At 35.6% G+C, this 21980-nt stretch overlaps 1 protein-coding gene across 4 annotated transcripts; it reads left to right on the forward strand.

Annotated features, from left to right (window-relative positions):
• Positions 1 to 1724: 1724 nt before the first annotated feature.
• On the forward strand, positions 1725 to 21636 carry LOC104242118 (beta-ketoacyl-[acyl-carrier-protein] synthase III, chloroplastic-like). Of its 4 annotated transcripts, XR_714904.2 has the most exons (10): positions 1725 to 2162; positions 6960 to 7115; positions 9132 to 9280; positions 9587 to 9723; positions 15877 to 15982; positions 16138 to 16256; positions 16468 to 16532; positions 16617 to 16839; positions 21170 to 21456; positions 21551 to 21636. XR_714904.2 is itself a non-coding variant. In XM_009797118.2 (9 exons), the coding sequence occupies exons 1-9, from the start codon at positions 2092 to 2094 to the stop codon at positions 21389 to 21391; spliced, it is 1248 nt and encodes a 415-aa protein (XP_009795420.1). In that variant the 5' UTR covers positions 1725 to 2091; the 3' UTR covers positions 21392 to 21636. The 4 variants fall into 4 exon arrangements, 3 of the variants coding, with proteins under 3 accessions (XP_009795420.1, XP_070016129.1, XP_009795421.1); XM_009797118.2 differs by having other exon boundaries at positions 21170 to 21636; XM_070160028.1 differs by lacking the exon at positions 1725 to 2162 and adding an exon at positions 2777 to 2793 and having other exon boundaries at positions 21170 to 21636.
• The last annotated feature ends 344 nt before the right edge of the window (positions 21637 to 21980 follow it).

The following is a 21980-nucleotide window of genomic DNA, read 5'->3' on the forward strand; positions in this document are numbered from 1 at the left end:
CTGTATATGAACTCGATGCCGAAGGAAAAACCAGAACTAGAGCTATAGTCAAGGCAGTCTTAAGCTTGTGAATGCTCTCCTCATAGTCATCAAACCACCTGAATGGGGCACCGTTATGAGTCAACTTAGTCAATGAGATGCAACAGATAAAAACCCCTCCATAAAGCGGCGATAATACCCGGCCAACCCACAGAAACTCTAAATCTCCATAGCAGTAGAAGGTCTGGGCCCACTCTGAACTGCTTCAATCTTCTTTGGATCCACCTTAATCGCCTCACTAGACACCACGTGACCCAGGAATGCCACCGAGTGTAACGGGAACTCACACTTGGAGAACTTAGCATATAGTTTCTTCTCCCTTAAAGGTTGGAACACGATCCTCAAATGCTGCCCATACTCTTCCCGACTGCAAGAATACACCAATATATCATCAGTAAATACAATGACAAAAGAATCCAGATACGACTGAAATACGTTGTTCATCAAGTGCATGAAAGCTGCTAGGGCACCGGTTAGCCCAAAAGACATCACCAAGAATTTATAATGCCCATAACGGGTCTTGAAGGTTGTCTTAGAAATATCTAAAGCCCTGATATTCAACTGATGGTATCCCGATCTCAAGTCAATCTTTTAGAATACTCTCGCACCCTGGAGCTGATCGAATAAATCATCAATACACGACAGTGGATACTTGTTCTTGATGGTAAACTTGTTCAGTTGCCTATAGTCAATGCACATTCTCATGGAACCGTCTTTCTTCTTCACAAATAAAACCGGATCACCCCAAGGTGAAACACTCAGCCTAATGGAACCTTTATCTAGCAATTCTTGCAATAGCTCCTTTAATTCCTTCAACTCAGCTGGAGTCATGCGGTACAGTGGAATAGATATGGGTTGAGTACCCGACACCAAGTCATTACCAAAATCAATATCCCTATCGAGTGGTATGCCCGAAAGGTTTGCTGGAAACACATTTGGAAACTCCCTCACTACTGGAACCGACTCAACGGTAGGAGTATCAACACTAACATCCATCACAAAGGCTAAGTACACCAAACTTCCCTTCTTAACCATCCATTGAGCCTTCAGAAAAGACACCACTCTACTAGGAACATTACCCAAGGAACCTCTCCACTCCAACATCCATAACTCCCCCATAGCCAACATCATGGTCTCAGCGTGACAATCAAGAATAGCATGATACAGAGATAACCAATCCATACACAAAATCACATCAAAATCTATCATATTAAGCAACTGAAGATCAACCCTAGTCTCATAGCACCAAATAGTCACCAAACAATAATGGTAGTCACGATCTACAATAATAGAATTCCCAGCGGATATAGACACATAAACAGGAGTATCCAGAGAATCACGAGACATATCCAGATATGCTATACTCATATGTCTTTGTTCTTATCCAATGAGCCATGTGGCCCAACAAATTACTATTAATGCATTAAAAGTGGGGCCCATACAATGAGAGTATTTTTGGATCAATAGATGGACGAGAGGAAATCTTAAACTATTTACCAAATGATAAATGTAATTTTGACCATTTTCCATTAAGAAAAATACTACATATACATCAAAGGAGGTTATTCTAAAAATATTTCAATAATCACAAAGTGATATATTTATAAGGATTATTTGGAGAAAAATAGTAAATCATCTTACAATTGAACACTGCCAACTGTCTCGTTGACATTAGTAATTAGAATAACTTATACATGAAATGAAGAGAAGCGGATTCGAATCTCCAAAATTAATTTTCAACTAGGCGTTAAGGATGAGTAATGCGGAAGGGGTACTATTTTTGAACATTCTTTAATCATACATGTCATGTGCTTCTTCATACAATGATACAATCACACACAAAATTTGGATGCTCGTATCGTCTCTCTTGCTCGTTGTGCAACGGAATATTCCACAATCCCTCTCCACAAAAAATTCTCTGATTCTTCCATTCTATCATTCTATACTCTAAAACTCAAGCTGACTGTTTCTTTTAATTTCTCCACCTGCTTTATTTGGTAAGTTCTTGACAAGCTAGCGCGGCAGCTGCAGCTCGCAGAGTTTGACGATTTTATGGCGAACACAACTCAAATACTTGGTGGGTTTGGAATCAGCAGAACACGGCAGCATCAACCACCCACTTCGTGAGTACTTCATTTTTATAAAAGCTACTCTCTCTGTTTTACATTTTCGTTTTTTGAGGTTCATGTAAACTTTAACAGACATTTTGAAATGTATTAATTTTTTATGGTATTAACATGAGAAGAATTATAGCTTATAATATTTTTCATATAGTTTTTGACTATTTAAAGTTTAATTTTAAAATATTAAGTTAATCTAATCCAATTTAGCTTTAAAATTTAGTTAAATTTATTTTCGAGAAGAAAAAATATTCACATAAATTGGAAGAGGAAGTAATGATTTTGAACTGTTGATTCATTCTTTGGTACACATTCAAGGAAAAAACCCTAGATGGGCCTGGGTAGCGAGGAATGTGATCACTGATCTTTTTGAACAGTCGTCAGTTCTTCAATTCATCGTTGCCCTTCGAAAATATCCTAATTAAGACTCCCACTTGTCATTTGGCGTGGGGAGATCTATATCTTACCCTCGTACTCTTTTTCCAGTTTACATCATCCAGTCAAAATCAATGCTTTGCAATTGGGTTTGGGGTTAGCCCCAAACAAGCTAAGACAACTTTTAAACGCCACGAGGCTAGGCTCAAGTTTATTTTATTTTGTTCCCACTCACAAGCGGATCCAAAAGTTAAACCCTGTGAGTTCAATTTTTAATATTTTTAGTATTGATCATATTATATTTTTATAAAGTTATGAGTTCATATCAACTATTTTTGTGATTTTAATGAATTTTTACATATAAATTTTTACTGTGCGTCAAAAGTTATGAGTTTAATTGAACCCGTACATAATGCACTATATCCGCCCTTGTTCCTACCCAGTGTCCAGTAGCCACATTGGGGTTTGACTAAAGCTGGATTCGCGCCGATAAATCCCACACTGAGAGTTAAAATGCTCCCTAACAAAGGTGACTCCATACCCAGAGACTCGAACCCGAGACCTCTAGTTAAGGCTGAAGTTGCATGTACAACCACGTCGATAAGTGGGGACATAAATCCTTTTTCAGTCTGTCCTAACCTAATATGTTGTATTCAGAAATAATTTAATTTTAAAGTTGTCTTTTTATTTATTTATTTTATTTTATTTTTAAATTTTAAAAGTTTATTTTTTATTTTTTAAAGCTCATGCTCAGTTAAATAATAGTATCACATAAAACGTAAGTGAGGGAGTACCAGTTGTCGCGCCTTACGTCTTGAGCTTTCCTTGTGTGCCGCACAAACTTCCTCTGTGCACCATGTGCATTTGATTGCTCGCGTGTCAGAACTTTTAGTCTTGACTTATGGGATGGTATTTGATTAGGTACAATTTTGTAGAGCAAAAAAATTGAAATTTATAGTTTACAAGTCATATATTTGTGTGATTATAATTTATTTTCTTACGGTAAAATGAGAATTTTGATGTTAAACTTTTCTCTAAATATAATAAGGTATCATTTTTTGTTTGGACATAAAAAGGAATTAGTCTCACATAAATAAGAGAGTAGTTCTTACTTTTATATTTGACTATGACTCGTAAAAAAAAATAATGTGATTAGGAATTCAGTGATACGGTGGAATGTATTTGTTGCATATATTAATGTGATGTGACTAGATGTTTACATCAATTTTTGTATATTTTTTTGAATTCTATACAATATAATATATTTCTACTTTTTCACAGTATTTTCAAAAACTTATTTAAGGCACACTTAAACCCTAAAATTGAGAAAAACTCAACAAAGGCGCTTCGCCTCGCTTAAACTGTGCTTCAGTGTAAAGCAAGGCACTAGGACACGCGTCTCATTGCCCAGGAGTTTTATCATGAATAAAGGGCAGTACATAACAAATATAATAGTAAAACAAGTGTATCAGGTGTAAAGGAAAATATTACGAATGAATTTGTTACTTTGTTCTTGAATTACATATATATTTTTATTTTTTCTTTCATTGCATTTTTTTTCTAAAGCCCGCACTTTAAGTGCTCTTTGCGCTTAAAGCCCCAATAAATCCTTTTTAAATCCTTTTGCCTTTGACAATACTTTTTCATGTGTAATCAACTTCTAAATGTTACTATTCTTTCTCAAAATATTAGGAGTAAAAGTTAAAAAAATTCGTCGGACTATAATTATATTATATTTACGGAAAATGGCCAAAATTGTCCCTAAACTATTGGCCAAGGGCTAATATACCCTCCATTCACTTGTCAGTCCAAAAATGCCCTCAACGTTATCTTTTCAGCTTATTTAAGCCCTTATAACTAACGGTCAACTTGAATTAAATTTCACATGTCATATATTTTATTACTGGTCTAATTCAATTAGATAAATAGAAAAGGGTCAAAAATATCATTGGACTATTGATCAAGGGCTAAATATACTCTCTCTCCACTTATCGGTTCAAAAAGGCTCCCCAAAAATACCTGATTTTCTAACTTACCCAACCCAAATACTAACCAGCCCTGAAAGCATAAAATCTCACCGGAAAAATTATTTTAATGACCATTCTTATTCTACTTCCTCCCTCTTGTTTATTTTGCTTAATATTAATACCTAATTTTTTTTAGTGAACACCTAGGTGGTCAAATTAGTTCGAAATTAATAGGGTAATATTGGTCAGTGACTGACTACTAGTTATTGGACATCATATCCTTCACAAGAAATAAAAAATCAAATTACGGATATTCATTACACCTAGTGTCAATATTATCTTCTTGTGAAAATCTCAATTGAGGCCAATATTTTTCCTAGAATGCTATCTTTCGCTACTTTTTTTTTCATGAGAATTGAAACGATTAAAACCTTATTTATTTCTAATTTGAAGACGTATGAAAGAATCATGATATTTAGCATGTTTTCGTTTATGGTATTTAGCTGCTTATGTTTATAACATATGGTAATTCTATGATTTTTCTATATGTAAATAGATTCTATCTATATATGTGCAATGTATTATTTTGTTGTTGTTAAGCTATTACAAATGAAATGAAGAAAAAAATTAGAGCCTGTTTGGATTAGCGAATAAGCTTGAATTACTGGAAAATATTTTTAACACTGAAACTGATTTTTTAATAAGTATTTTTGTTTTTGGATAGACATGGTAAAACTGATAATAAACAGTTGTTGCGTTTGGTAGAAAAGTATTGATAAGTTGTTCTTTTATTAAAATGACTAAAATATCCTTAAAAGTTTTATAAAAGATTATGAATTAAAAAGTTTCTTTGTAATGAAAAGGATGAACAACGAATATGGAATGAAGAGAAAGTTAGGAAATTTATTTTGGAAAAAATATTTTGGGAATCAAAAGGATAAATTAGTAAAATCTTCGGTCAAACTAAAAGTGCTTATAAGCAGAAAAGCATAAGTTGGGGGTGACCAACTTATGATTTATGGCTGTTTTTAGCTTATAACACTTTGGGTATTTACCAAACGCGTACATAAACCAAAAGGTGTATATAAGCCAGTTTGATCAACTTATAAGTTTAGCCAAACACTCTTTTAGTTTCTTTCTTCGTGATTCTTATAAATTGGCAAAAAAATTCTAGGATAGATCTTTTTAAGGTGAAAAGTGGGTTTATGGCGGGTTTGGCCATTTTTTCAATTGGTGAAATTATTGGGTTATTTTTGGACCGATAGGTCGATCGAGGGTATATATAGGGGCATTTGCATTTATACCCGCTTTTTGTGTCACGTTTTAACTTGTGCCCGCTTTGCAAAAAAAAAATTGCAAGCGTACCCGCTTTTTCGCATAACTTCAGCATACGGGGCTGAAGTAGCAAAGACAATCACGCAAAACTTCAGCATTCTAGTAGACGGGCCTCAAGTAGCAAGTGTGCTGAACCAACTGTGCTGAAGTTTTTGTTTTTGTAACTGGCGAAGTTTTTGTTTTGTAACTCGCGAGTTTTTGTTTTTGTAACTCGCGAACTTCAGCTCTAGAGCTGAAATTTTTGTTTTTGTAACTGGCGAATTTCAGTTCTAGAGCTAAAGTTTTTGTTTTTGTAACTGGCGAAAGTTTTTGTTTTGTAAATGGCTTAGTAGATTCCATTTTCTGTTGATTTGAAAACTCGAAAACTCGAAAACGGATTATTTTCAACTTGTTCTCCTTGTCTGCCCGAGAATGCTGGCGTTTTTTGTGCCTTCGTAGCTATGAATTCATTGGTTTTGATTGTCTATCTCTGACAGTTCACAAAATTATCCTACTATATTTCGTGGAACAAACACAAAGATGTCTAAAAAGCAATTTCCCCGATATGCTTCAACCGCAAGTTCCACAAAATGACATTGAATCGTTGTTGAAGCAAGGCTTGTTAGTCTTCTTTTCCCTAGCATTTCAGTCTCAACGTTTTGAGTTAATAATGGTATTGTTATCAATAGAAAGAAAGAAAGTCAAAATCTTGAAAAAACCTGAAGAAATTTGAAGGATAATCCTCCGGAGTGGGAAATGGGAACGGAATTTAAAAAAAAAAAGAAGAGGAAAAGGAAGGAGGAGGAGAAAGGGGCTGAAGTTATTTAAAAAGTGGGTACAAGTTAAAAGTTTTTTAAAAAATGGGTATAGGTTAAATGGGGACGACCAAATAGGGCGCCCCGTGCAATTTTTACGTATATTTAGCCCTTCAGTAATAGTTCAGGGATAGTTTTGGCCCTTTTCTATTTACTTAATTGGATTAGACCAGTAATTAAATAATACGTGGAATTTAAATATTTTTTTTTAATTCTAGTTGACCGTTTTGGCATTTTTCCGTTATATTTAAAAAGTCTCACCTTGTGTCTTCCCCTTCTATACATCTGTCAAATTTTGATTTGCTGCTAATGAATAACCAATGAAACAGGTACTTCATGCCAGCAGTACCTATTTTAAGGAGGAGATTTTCTCGCATACAAAGGGTTGAGTGTTCATTCTTTGTTGGAACTATCAACAACATAACGTGTTCCACTACTTCTAAAGGTGCAGACGAGCTTTCGCTCAATCAATCTCAACTTTCAAGGTAATGTATTTCATCTCTTTACTCATCCTCTTTTCAGAAGCATATCAATTAATGAAGTTTGCGATAACTGTTTATTTCCTAAAAATTCTCGTATCATGTGGTGGATTTCTGTTTTGTTGGGCTAACTAAGCCCAAAGATACTGTATAATATTGTTGGGAATCTTACGGAAATGTCCAAAATAAGTCAAAATTTTTCAACCTTTAGCTATTAATCATAGACATACCAAAACTAGTCAAACATATACAAAAATTGAAAACTCAAATAAATAAGGATCTTTCTTTCCAAGAATCACACGCAAATATCTCCTTCTATATATATATATATATATATATATATATATATATATATATTCCTCAGCAAAACGGGACCCTTTTCAATGGGTATGGTTTAAATTCATTGAAAACATATAAATGAGTCAATATACAAAATTTTTGAGAAAGATTGGAGGTGATTTGGTATCAAAATTCATAGTTAAAATCAAGTTCAAAAAATTCTTTCGCAACACATGTATTAAACATGTATAACGCATGTATCTCACACGCATGTATATATGGATATACATCTGGTACACATTTGATACATATGTGATAAACAAATGATACAGAGCGTGATACACATATCATCTTTTTCTATGTTCATCTTCTACTTCGAATTTTCAATTCAAACTACCTCAAAACTCTACCAAAGCATCCCAAAATTGAAATTTAAACTCCCAAACTGCAGAGCCATATCTCCTTCTAATTTGACTTTTTTTGGCTACAAGTAGCTAATTGGCTAATATTGGTAATATTTATGAATTGGCTAATCTTTGTACTAACTTACTTTTCATAACTGGTAATTTTCCAATATTGTTTGTTTTGGGTCAATCCATACGGTTGCCCAAAAAGTCTCATACAATTAAGAGTATCACTACACTTTTATTGTGCACGCCCAACTATCCCTCCCTCAAACTAAGTTCCACATGACGTACCCATCACCATGATTCTTAGGCTTATTCGGAGATGCAATATGTGTCACCCACATTATTCGGGTATTTGTGGCTACCATGTTTGTGCATCTCGAAGCTATGGATAAACGTAGTAAATCGGCTCGTAGACGGGAAAAGGCATTATGTCGAGGCCCATGCCATCACTTCGTCATCTACATACTCGTTTGTCTAAACCATTGGCTCTAATATTACTTATTGGGCTAAGCTAGGCTGCTAATTCAAAGATACTTTTATGGTGTGATATTGTTTCCTTTGGCCAAACTGTTTTCCCCTAAAGGCCTCACAGAAGAGTATCCGTACAACTTATCAACTTCTTGATGTGGATATCTGATTTTGATACTCCCTTGCACAAATTAGATACCAAATCAGGTTAGTCTGTGATTGCGGATTTATTGTGTTTCTACTTTGCATCAGAAGGTCAGCCTCTTTTCTACGGCTAGGTGAATGAAGTAAACTTTTGCACATTACATTGTATCTTAGCATATCGAGGAACCCCTAAAATTTAGATATAAACAGTAAGGTTGAAATTACGGCCAGAGATATCTATTGAAAATGGCAGATACAAGTAAAATACTGCAAAGCTGAAATAGGGCTAGAAGTAGTTGTCTGAAAGTAAAGGATGTGAACTAGGCTAATCAATGCCAATATCTGCAAATTGAGCAAGATAAAAGGCCAGATGAAATTCCAACAGCCAAAACCTATGGTCTATTGTACTATGTGAAGTAGATGATTTCTTTTGGTGGAGTGCTTATCCCTGCTCAGAGCTCTTATATTCTTCAGTTTCGTCTTTCTCTAGGGAATTTATCTTCTTTGGATCCTAAGAAGCCTATAGAGGGAGTTATGGAATTATAGTATTATCTTAGCTCCAGTTGAGTTCTTTTTTGTCCATTTTCGTTGAACTCCTGGCCATTGGAGTATTTCTTTGCCATATCTTATTAATAAAATTCTGATTTTGGAAGAGCAGGCTAAATATTATTTTAGATTGTTGTCACAGAACATCTTGCATTACTATTTATCCCATGTACAGACTAGTTAACACTGGCTGCAAACTAGTAGGATGTGGCTCTGCAGTACCAAGTCTGAAAGTTTCCAATGATGATCTTGCAAAAATTGTTGACACTAATGATGAATGGATATCTGTAAGGACCGGGATTCGTAATCGTAGGGTTCTTTCAGGTGAATCTTCCTTTGATCTTGATGCATACTACCTATACAGGTTATCTTGTTCTTCTCTTTGACAAAAAAATGCAATAGAAGCATGATGTGTTAATATATCAGCCAATTGTTTAGTAATATTTGTTTCATTCCTCTCCTCTGTCCATTATAAAGATCTTTCCTATTTCAATTTACTGCATACATTTGAATTTTCTTCTAGTTAAAATTATGCTGACCTGTTAGCAAATGTTGTCTGTAACTCTGATGTTTATGGGAAATATCAGAACACATTTCCATACGGCCGCAATCTGATATATGCTTGTGCAGGCAAAGAGAATTTAACAGGTCTGGCTATAGAGGCTTCAAGGAAAGCTCTAGAGATGGCAGAGGTTAATCCTAAAGATGTTGACCTAATTTTAATGTGTTCTTCAACTGGAGATGACCGTTTTGGCAGTGCTCCCCTGGTATGACTCGGTAAAGTAGCAATTATTTCTATATCTTGGAGCAACAAAATTCACTAGTTTTTACAGTAGATTAGTGTAGATTTTTGAGAAGAAGAAAAAGCTTCTTGTATTTCTGTGTATTTCTTACGTCCCTAAGCAAAGGTATTTATACACTAATTTCTATGACTATTTTAGAAAGGAAAATAAATTATAATCAATTACAATCAATCAGAATAAAATCAAATCTCAACCAGAATCAAATCATTCTCAATTAGAATCAAATCTTTCCTAATAATTTAGTCAATCAACACTCCCCCTCAAGTTGGTGCAAAGATGTCGCACATACCCAACTTGCAAACCAGTGTATGAAAATTTCGTTTGTTGAGACCCTTGGTAAACATATCAGCTAATTGTTTTCCTGATGGCACATGAAACAAACTCAATACGCTACTTGTAATTTTTTCTTTGATGAAGTGTCGATCAATTTCCACATGCTTTGTTCGGTCATGTTATATTGGATTATGAGTTATAGTGATGACAACCTTATTGTCACAAAGTAAAGTTTTCCTTTTCTAGACAGTCTCAATTCCTCTAGTAGCTTTTGTAGCCAAAGCAGTTCGCAAACAACCTAGGTCATAGCACTATATTCTGCCTCCGCACATGATGTAACAACTACACTTTGCTTCTTGTTTCTCCAAGTAACTAAGTTTCCTTCTACGAGCGTATAGTAACTGGATGTAGATCTTATGTCATCCAGAGATCTAGCCCAATCCATGTCTGTAAAGGCTTCTATTTGGAGGTTATCATGTTTGGAGAAAAGTAGACCTTTCCCTGAAGCAGACTTTAGATACCGCAAAATATAAAAGACACCTTGCATATGAGGATCTCGGGGATCATGCATGAACTGACTCACCAAGCTAACTAAATAGGCTATGTCCGGTATAGTGTGGGAGAGATGAATGAGTCTTCCAACCAACCTCTGATATCTCTCCTTATCAACCGACTCTCCAACTCCGCTTTGTAACTTGTGATTGCTTTCAACGGGCGATTCCACGGGTCTGCAACCTGTCATACTAGTTTCTTTCAAGAGATCCAGAATATACTTCCTCTGAGAAATAGAGATTCCTCTTTTTGATCTAGCAACCTCAATTCCCAAGAAGTACTCCTAGATCCTTGATCTCAATACCATGTGCCAATAACTTCTTCAATCGGGCCATCTCCTCTCATTACTATGTCATCAACATAAACTATGAGAAGAGTGAGTTTACCTGTATGATGTCTTATGAAGAGGGTGTGATCAACATTGCTTTGTTGGTAACCAAAGGAGATCATTGCTTTGCAGAATTTGTCAAACCGAGCTCTGGGGGATTGCTTCAGTCCGTACAAGGCCTTTTTCAATCTGCATACCTTTCCTTGACTTTGCGCAATATGAAATCAAGGAGGGATCTCCATATACACCTCTTCTTTTAAGTCTCTATGAAGAAATACATTCTTCACATCAAATTGTTGCAAGTCCCAATCAAGATTAGCTAGACAAGACAAAAGAATTCTAATAGTGTTCATCTTAGCAAAAGGGGCAAATGTCTCTTGATAATCCACTCCATAACTCTTAGCCACCAATCTTGCTTTGAATCTTTCAATCAAGCCAGCAGTTTCATGCTTCACAGTGAAAACTCATTTGCAGCCAACCAACTTCTTGTCTGGTTGTGAAGTGACAAGTTCCCAAGTCTCATTTTTTGACAAAGCCTTCATTTCTTCAATCATAGCTTGCTTCCATTTAGGATCTGCAAAAACTTCCCTCCAATTCAGGGGAATAGACACAGAAGAAATAAACAAGGCAAAGGCTCTATAGGAGGGAGACAAAGAATTATAGGAGACAAAATTAGATAAAAGGTGTTTGGTGGTGCAAGATCTGACTCCTTTTCTGTGAGCAATAGGTTCATATAACTCATTAGGAAATGTAGATAACTTACCAGTAGAAGAAAGTTAAGCTTTAGTAGATTGCATGATGGCTTCTTTTGCTCTATTTTATCTTGAGTAAGTTTTCAAATCAGGCTATCCAAATGTCCAATAGTTTCCCCCGGAATTCTTCTCCAATTTCATTTTCCCCTGTGACAAAGTCATCAAGAGGTCCAGTAATAGAACTAGGCAGAATCCCCTCTTTCTCCTTACTTCTCTCCCCCTGAAGAGGTGATGAGGTAATACTGAAATAGGGCTCAGATTCTCGAAAAGTAATATCCATGCTAACAAAAGATCTCCTACAGGGAGGATGATAACATTTGTAACCTTTCTTTGTCGGGGAATACCCACAATGAAAACACATTTTATAGCTCTAGGACCAAGTTTCCCGGAATTTCTAGTATGGACAAAGTAAACACACCCAAACACTTTTGGATGAACAATATATTCATTCTTATACTTTAAAGCTTCCAGAGGACTTTGAAAATTGAGGGTTTTAAGTGGCATTCTATTGATAAGATAGACAACCACTTAAATAACATCCCCAATAAGGTTTTGGTGGATTCATGGTGAACATAAGGTCGTGCTACTTCTAATAAGTGCCTATTTCTTTTTTAGCGACCCCATTTTGTGTACTAGTGTACGAACAACTAGTCTGATGGACTATCCCATTGGACTCCAAATAAACACCAAATCTTTTATCCATGTATTCACTGCCATTGTCAGTTCTCAAGATTTTTATTTTGGCATCAAACTCAGTACAAATCATCTTATGAAATGATTGAAAACAAGAGAAAACTTCACTTTTGGCTTTTAGCAAATAAACTCAAGTCCTCCTAGTGCAGCAATCAATGCAAGTAACAAACCATCGACTATCAGACAATGAAACAGTTTGTGTTGGACCCCGTACATCAGAATGAATAGTCATAAACGGAGTTATGCTTCTATTGTCACTCACAGGATAAAAGTTTCTAGTATGCTTGGCATATTCACACGCATCACAAAACAAAGATTCAAATTGAGTCCTTGAAAACAAATCGGGATATAACCTCTTCAAAACAAAGAATGATGGGTGTCCTAATCGTCTATGCCGCTGTATTATTTCTTGGTTGACATCCTTACTTTCCCGAAAAAAGGCTTGACCGGAGTTTTGAATTCCATCTAATATATATAAATCATCATACAATCTACCACTGCCAATCCTTTTCCCTGTTTGAAGATCCTAAAAATTACAATGATCGGAAAAGAACTCGATTTTACAGTTTAGAGCTTTGGTGATGGCACTAACGGATAAAAAATTGATAGGGAACTCAGGGACATAGAGCACGGATGATAGTTTAATATTAGGAGTGCAAACGACAGACCCTGTTCCAGAGATAGGTGTTACAAAGTCATTGGCTATTTTAACATTATCTCCTTTGAGACACGGAGAATAGTTTTGAATGCCTTTAGAATAGCCTGTCATGTGTCTATTTGCACCAAAATCAACAATCCAAGAATTAAGGTGAGCAGCAAAGGCAATACCTGATTGCACATAATTGGATGTGGCAACATTAGTGGAGTCAAGTTTGGTTAAGAGGGGACGAAGAAGTTGAATTTCATCCGAAGACAAGATTTCTCCAGAAATCGTCTTCTTGAATGTCTCCATATTTTCTGCCCAATCAGAAGGAAATCTAAAGAAAATTGCTCAAAAAATAATCTGCCTCGCCGGAAATAAAATCTTTCTCAACGGAACCCAAAGGGGTTTGTGTTGTGAATAGCCACCAAGAGAGAGAAAACTCGACCTCTTTGATAAAAACGGAACCCTAGTGCTGCGAGGGAGATAACTCACCTCAAAAAGGTCGCAATGGCTCTGATACTTGTAGATTTTTGAGAAGAAGAAAAAACTTCTTGTATTTATGTGTATTTCTTACTTCCCTAAGCAAAGATATTTATACACTAAGCTATTGCTATTTTAGGAAGGAAAATAAATTATGATCAATTTACAATCAATCAGAATAAATCAAATTTCAATCAAAATCAAATCTTTTTCAATCAGAATCAATTCTTTCCTAATAATTAAGTCAATCAACAATTAGTTATACCGAAATAGTTTTTTCCGTTTGGAGTGGTTTTGCTAATTTTGAGTAAAGCGTTGGGAAAGAAACTGCATTTGTGCTCACTTTTATTCATAGGGATAGTATGAATAACCAGAATAAAAACATGAAATGCATGTGCCATGGAGCTTCCGAGCTCAGAGGCCGGTTCTTCTTTTTTCTCACTTCTTGTTTCTCTATTTTGACCTACAGAACACAGCGCACATCCAGCAATTCATTCACAATATACAGTTTAATTCTCGTGGTGCATTTTCTAAGCTTGGAGTTGTTGTCCCGCTTGAAACAATTAAGTGCAGCTCCTTGCAGAGATAAGATAAAACTTGTGCAAAGTAATCATTAACCCGATGAATAAGAACTAGTTGTTAGATAGTTATGGGTAAATAGTCTCATATATGGTAGGAGTAGAATATGTCCTAGGCCCATATGTGGTAGAATGTGTCTGAGTCCCATATGTAGTAGGAATAAAATATGTCCTAATCCCATATGTAGTAGGAGTAGAATATGTATTATATATAGGGCTCATTGTATTATTATTAATAAATAGATTTTTCTCCCATGCATTCTCACATGGTATCAGGGCTTCTTTGAGAAAATTATCGTTGTGTGTCATTCCAGCGACATCCGGGAAGAAAGATCTCATCGTTGTGCAATTTTCCGGTAACTTCGTCTTGTTCCCAGGGTTCAACACTGCTACAGTGATACTGCGCATATACCAGTACTACCATCAGATCTGAAATCCTTGTGCGATCAAACTCCAGAAACCTCAGTCCTATTGGAACAGAAAAGTCAGTCACCGTGCGTCTTTTCGGTTGACGACTCAAGATTGATTTGCGTTATCTCCTCATTGGTAAGTGTTGTGTGAAAACCAACACTACCATCTTGTTCGGAAAAGTCAGGCGACAAAACTCCAGTCAATCGTTCCGGTAGAAAGTCCCTCACGCGCCTCCACGCGCCGCCAGAAATAGGGTTCCGACGAGCTACAATAACTTTTCCGGTGCGTGTGAGCCATTCCGGCCACTTTTTGACAAAACTTCTTCAGGACAACTTACTCGTCCTGTTATCCCGAGCCTACCAATATAAATTACATTAAATTCTGACAACTTTTATTTTTTCCAGCGTGAACAGTTATTTTCCTGCGCGTGAATAGTTATTTTTAAAAAAAAAATTGTTTTCTGGTGGTGTTTTAGAACCTATTTTGTAGTGTGAAATTCGGTTTAGTCTCACTATTTTCAAATTTTTCCGGCAACGTTTCGGCCAACTTCTGTTTATTAGCAATCACCTGGTTTTGTTGCTTAGGGCTAGGTCAAATGATCAGCTTGTAGATATTTTCACCAAGTCTCTTACTGGTCCTCGTATTAGTTACATATATAACAAGCTCGGTACATATGATTTGTGTACTCTGGCTTGAGGGGAGTGTTAGATAGTTATGTGTAAATAGTGCTAGTCCCATATGTAGTGTAGGAGTAGAATATGTCCTAGTCTCATATGTAGTAAGTAGAATATGTACTATATATATGAGACTAGGACATATTCTACTCCTACTATATATAGACTCATTGTACCATTGTTAATAAATAGATATTTCTCTCGTACATTCTCACACCGGCAATGATTTTAACGTTTTACCAGATGTTAAGAACATGTTTCTTTTTTCATTTCTTGGTCTTGATATGAAAATTGAGCATCAAACGTGTTTCCCTCATAGTGATATAAACAAAAGCAATGGAGAGTTGATAATTCGATATAAGGTTGCTCTTCTTGGGGACTGATTGAACTTCTTTGGCCACAGCCCACATGTGATCTTACTATAAATCTGGATTATTACAGATCGCAATTTTGAAGTGAAATGCTTGGCTCATTTAATTGGTGAATGTTGCAAAACTGCCTTGTTTTGCTGGTTAGACTGACTCGAAAGTGTTTCGTTGATGTTTAAATCATTATAGCTTCTCCATCCTGAAAATTTGACTGGGGATACATTTACCTACTCAAGTTTTATTTCCTTTCTTGTGTTTATCTATTCTCTAGTTCTTTCATGGATTTTGAACTCACAGCTTTAACCATGCTGCTTCAGAATTTATGGGTAACAATTGATCAGTTTCTGATACTAGTCTGTTGTTAGATCCAAAAAGCACTCGGCTGCAAAAGCAATCCATTGGCTTTTGATATTACAGCTGCTTGTAGCGGGTTCTTGCTGGGTTTGTTTTCTGCTACATGCTACATCAAAGGTACAATTTTGCCATCGATGAAGTTCTATGAATTGTATAATCATTCCTTTGTGGATATACCTATGTATTAAACGTTGAATACGTAGCTAATGCTGCTGTTTTATTTGTTCCTGGATATGCTCTGGTAATATTTAGATTTCTGTTTCCTATTGCAGCTGGTGGTTTTAAGAATGTTCTTGTAATTGGGGCTGACGCAATTTCTCGCTGTGTTGATTGGACGGATAGAGGTTCATGTATTCTCTTTGGGGACGCTGCTGGTGCTGTGCTTATGCAGGTATTGATAAAGGAGTGTTTTTGAACGAATGGAAAACAGGGGGGCATACTTATTCTAGGTTTTCTTTCTTCAGGACGGACTAATCTTTAAAAAAATTCATTTTTGTGACCTCGTGTCTTGTTCTGTTGTTGCCAATTACAAAAATTCTTGTCCAGCAATGCACATTTCCTATATCCATGTTTCTCAAAATTCACATTAACATTTTTCTTAGGCCTGTGATATTGGAGAAGATGGTTTGTTTGGTTTTGACTTGCATAGTGACGGTGATGGTAAAAGGTATGTATAGATTAGTCGTGTTATGTTAGGATAAGTTACTACTGTGCTTTTATCGACACTAACTAGAGTGGTTTCCACCGTCAGGCACTTGATTGCTCCTTTTATAGAGAATGAAACAGAAGACGGATCAAGTACAAGTCATTCTGGGAGTGGTTTTCCACCCAAAGGTTCCTCTTATTCCTGCCTCAAGATGAATGGCATAGAGATCTTTAAGTTTGCTGTCCGTGTTGTCCCACAATCAATTGAAGCAGCTTTAGACAAGGCAGGTTTCACTCAATCTGATTTTGATTGGTTGCTCCTCCATCAGGTATGATTTTGAGATAGAAATTTCCGCACATGATTTTCGGCCCTTCATCATACTTTTGCTAAAAATAATCTTTCCGCACATGCGTTGCACATGTATATCGAGTCATGTTGTGCATGATTCTGTATAATACCAATATTAATAAATTAATACTAAAGAAAAAAGTACAAGTTTTTATGGATATAATCAATATGGATTGCCGTATGATGACTTATTTGTCGAAGACAAGATGATCACATATAGGGCGGATTCAGTTCAATAGTTACGGTTTCCCATGAACCCAGTAGTTTTTGTCTAGAACCTATATTTGTATTGAAAAATCCGTTAAATGTATAAGGATATTAAGTTTGGAACCCAGTCCTTCATCCAGTTAGTATTGTTTATTAACTCAGATTTTTGTAGGAACCCATAAACCTAAAATCCTGGATCCGCCTCTGATCACATATCATATGAATCTGCAAAGATGAACATTAGGAGTTTAATTAGATACAAGGATTAGTCATGATTAATAATGCATAGATTAAAATGCAAAGATATAACTTATTGGATGTTTGATTAATTTGTTATATTAAAAATAAATATACAATGTACATAACTTATATATTTTTCTTTTTGTTTACAATTATAGCCTTGACCTTCTTTAGCTGGGTATGTTTCCTTTTCCTAGCTTTAGTTATTATATTTTTTTTAAAAACCTTTGATTTAATTTGGGTTTTCTCTCTTAATAAATTATGTTTCACTCAAGAGATAAGTTCATAAAGATCATCAACCCTTAAATAATATCGGATGTAAATATCACATGTTCTCGTGATTTTTAAAAGTGAAACATCTTTTAAGTATAGACACGATTCTCCCAATAATATAATATATTTTCTACCATCCCATAAATTAAAAGTAAAGTTCCAGATGATCTTATACAAGTGAAATTAGGCAAAATGCCTTAAAACCCCCCTAAATTTAGCACGGATTATTAGTTACAGCCTTAAACTATTTGTGGTCTTAATTACCCCCTCAACTTGGCCTTTTGAGAGCCATTACCCCTGGACGTTGATGTGGCAAAGTGTGGGTACACTCGCCTGCCACGTGGACTTTTCTGTATATGTGGCATTTTTTGAAAAATAAAATATATTTTACCTTTTTATATTTGTTACTTTTCTAGATAATTTTTTTCTAATACAATTTATAATAAAACTTGGATAGAAATACATTATTTAGGCTAAATTTTTTTATTTGGCTAAAAATAATAAAGTTTTAGTTAATCTTTTTTTGAATTTGACCTGAAAATAAAGATTTATACAATTGAAATAAATAGTCAAGGCATCTAAAAAATTATAAAAAATACATAGTTTGAAATTAATTCTTTTGGCTATAATTTTTTATATAGCTCTAAATTATGGTGTTCAAAAAATAATTTTTTTTACAGATTTTATTTGAAAAAGTAAAAATACACAATTGAAATAAATAGTCATTGCATCAAAAGAAAAAATAAAAAGAGTGTACAATTGCAAGAAATAAAACGAATCACTTGCATTATACTGCAATTGTATAATGCAAATTCAAGTTTTATTTAGTTTTCAGATCAAATTCAAAAAAAGATTAACTAAAATTTTATTATTTTTAGCCAAATAATAAAATTATTCTAACTAATGTAGTTCTATCCAAGTTTTATTATAAATTATATTCGAAAAAAATTATCTAAAAAAGTAATTTTTTCAAAAAGATAAAAATATATTTTATTTTTCAAAAAAATGTCATATATACAGGGAAAATCCACGTGGCGGGCGAGTCCACCCATACTTTTTGCCACATCAGCGTCTAGGAAGGTAATGACTCTCAAAAGGCCAAGTTGAGTAGGGTAATTAAGACCACGGATAGTTTAAGGCTGTAACTAATAATCCGTGACAAGTTTAGGGGAGGGAGGGGTTAGGGTATTTTGCCATGAAATTAAGAAGGTAGAACCGGAGTGTGTTACCATTTCTCTTTGAATTCACTGCGCTGCACTTTGATGTTGTGTCTGGCCATCTTCATAGTGAAAGTCGTTTGATCTCGTAAGGAAAACATTTCACACTTTTTTTCTTCCGTCTTCAAAGAAATTTATACCAAAATCTAAGATCTTGCATGTCCATTCGCTCTACAAGATTGAATGGTACCACCATTGCATAAAATAAAAAAAAGTAGTTTGGTGCACTAAGCTCCCGCAATGCGGGGCCCGGAAAAGGGCCAGACCTCAAGGGTCTATTGTACGCAACCTTAACCTACATTTTTGCAAGAGGCTGTATTTTTACGGTTCGAACCCGTGACCTCCTGATCACATGACAACAACTTTACCAGTTACGAGAAAAAATTTAAATTTCAGATGTATTCCGAGAAAAGTTTGATTCTCAAGTTACATTCATATATGACACGTTATCTTTAGACAATATTTTTCAGACTTGTTGATCACGCCCAACTATGCCTTATAAAAAGGACAATGCGGTCGATGCAAATATAATCCGGTTTACAAGTTCGGAGTCGAATCCCACAGAGAACTAAGGTTTAGCTACAGTTGTTCACTATCACCAAGAAGACAAGCTTGAACAATTACTAACTTATAGATATTTAGATTCTTGTGTTTAACTAATTAACTAACAAATTAAAATACTAAATTAACAACTAAATATACTAAGGGTTAGAGACAAGATTAAGGAGGTCTAGAGTTATGATTTTCCCAATTGTCGGAATCGTTCCCGCTATGTCTTCTATAATTTCGCCTAAGTATTCTCTACCGATCATGAGCACTCTTACTACCGTAAATATCTCCCGAGTAATTACGACAATTTAGTAGACACACTCTCCCGAGCTACGCTAGCTGGCTTTTAATACAGCTCACTTCAAATCGCACCCAAGGCTCCGTTATTCCTAATCCTGCCTTTAAACCCGCAGTTATAGATCCCTCTTATACTTTGGGAGTGATGTTGTTCAACACTTACCTAAATATGCACTCTCTCCCGAGTTATGCATACTAAATAGGTACAGCTAATTGAGAGCTCTTCAATCAACCAGAATATAAACGTAGTTGAACAAATAGAGAAAAGCTATGGCTCAATTATATAAAAACATAACAAGAATTTATCCTACAAAAGGTTCTATCAAAACTCTAGATAACAATTTAGCTATTCATAATAGTATGTAAAACTACAATACTAAAAGTCATAACCAACAATGAAAAATAGGAAGAGGAAGGAAAAACTCGTGGAAGAATTCTCCGCCTTGCTCCCAATGCGTTCTTGCCTCCTTAGGTCGAATCTGTGTCTCAAATCTATCCTCTCCCCTTTCTTGGCCGGCTTCCTTGGTTTAATATAGGTTTAGGGCTTAAAATCTCGTGTTTTGCACTTTGGTCCCTGAAATTTACGCGTCCTGCCGCGGTCCCCACCGCGGTTCCGCCGGGACCGCGGCCAAATAGGCCCTCTGAATCTGCAGCTCTGCTCTACCGCGGTCCTATCCCGGTCCTGCCGTAACCGCGGTTTTTCACCCTGTTCCGTTTGGAATTTGGAAAAATGTAAAACATGAAAGTTGTAGCTCTTTGAGTTATCTTTCCAACCATATATTATGAAGCCCAAATAGAGTTCTGAGCAAAAAGTTATGTCTATTTTACTAGACAGTGCGCAATATGCCTCTTCGAGTCTTCATTCGTACTTAATTATCAAATTTGACCCCCAAACGCGATCCCGGCTTAATTCCTTGAGCTCTGACTCAGACTTCAAAGATCCAAATTACTTAGTTTCATTCTATAATATCTATATAGCTCGGAATCACTCCTACAAGGCATAAAACACACCGTTAGTGCAAAACACTAGCGATTAAAGCGCAAACTCAACTAAAGTGCTCTAAATTAGAGTGTAATAATTGACTAAAATACGTAATTATAGTCTATCATCACTTGTAATCTTAAAGAAAAGAAAAGTCTTTTTCATAGTGTTACCATAACACTTAGTAATAGGCATGCGTGAATATACACTATGCCCGACAGTATATAGAAGAGGTTAATATAAAATAGGTTCAACGACAACCGCCACTATAGTAGTGCTAAGCAGATTCCTCCCGCAACTATATTACCAAAAGCAAAGGTTGTAATTTTCAGTAGGCAAAGTAGAGAGAATATGCTTTGGCTAATGGCCTAGTGCACCATATTGTTGAATCCCACTATAGAAGAATTTCTTATTATTAAATGACAGAAATACAGCTAAAGATAATTCAGTAAAGCTCTTAGTGCTCCTTTTGAGTTTCATGCATTAAATTTTACGCCTGAGTATGAAGTGGAGAGAAGCTGCTTATAGGGTATGGATATGTGCAGGCAAACCGAAGGATTATCGATGCTATAGCAACACGGTTAGAGGTGCCATCGGAGCGTGTCATCTCCAATTTGGCAAATTATGGAAATACCAGTGCTGCATCCATTCCCTTGGCATTGGATGAAGCTGTTCGGAGCGGGAAGGTGCAGGCAGGACACGTCATTGCTGCTGCTGGATTTGGGGCTGGCCTTACATGGGGTTCGGCAATACTCAGATGGAGGTGAATATAACTGTTGCTTGCCTCATATCTGGGTAATGCATCATTCAGATAACAGAGGAGACCTAACTGGTACTAGTTCAACTGAATTCCCTCTTCCTTTATTTTTTTTAAATAAAAATGTAAATTATATTTGAAAAATTGAAATATAAATATATTCTGAAAGGTGACATTGCTTGACAAAAGGAAGAATTGTGTAATGGTCAACTGGATTCCTCTGATAAAAGGGTACACGCTTGAGCCTCAAAAGCACATCATGCTGCAATATTTTTTAATGTTTACTATTCGTGTCTTAGGTTTTAATATGTAACTTGTCTATCGCTTTTTAAGTTTGTTAAACTGGTATTATAAAATGGGAAATGGGAAGCGAACAAATATACCGATTATAGGGCCACTGTTTAAGCTGTAGCCTAAGTTCAATTTTTTTTTTCTCCTTTTTTTGCAATTATATCCTTTTTGGACACAACTTCAGACATACGCGGTTGAAGTAGTAATTCGCGTCTGGAACTACAAATTTTGTCTGAAGTTAGGGATTTAAAACGAACACGTCTTAGGTGCGTGCAAAAATTTACTTGCACTTCAAACCAATTTTTGCA

Source organism: Nicotiana sylvestris, chromosome 10, assembly GCF_000393655.2.
Source record: "Nicotiana sylvestris chromosome 10, ASM39365v2, whole genome shotgun sequence".
Taxonomy (NCBI): Eukaryota; Viridiplantae; Streptophyta; class Magnoliopsida; order Solanales; family Solanaceae; genus Nicotiana; species Nicotiana sylvestris.

Coding starts and splice junctions, on each gene's coding strand:
- LOC104242118 (XM_009797118.2), top strand. CDS start 2,092: ATGGCGAACACAACTCAAATACTTGGTGGGTTTGGAATCAGCAGAACA. Junction 9,281..9,586: donor TAATCGTAGGGTTCTTTCAG/GTGAATCTTCCT, acceptor ATGCTTGTGCAG/GCAAAGAGAATTTAACAGGT. Junction 16,257..16,467: donor CTGGTGCTGTGCTTATGCAG/GTATTGATAAAG, acceptor CATTTTTCTTAG/GCCTGTGATATTGGAGAAGA.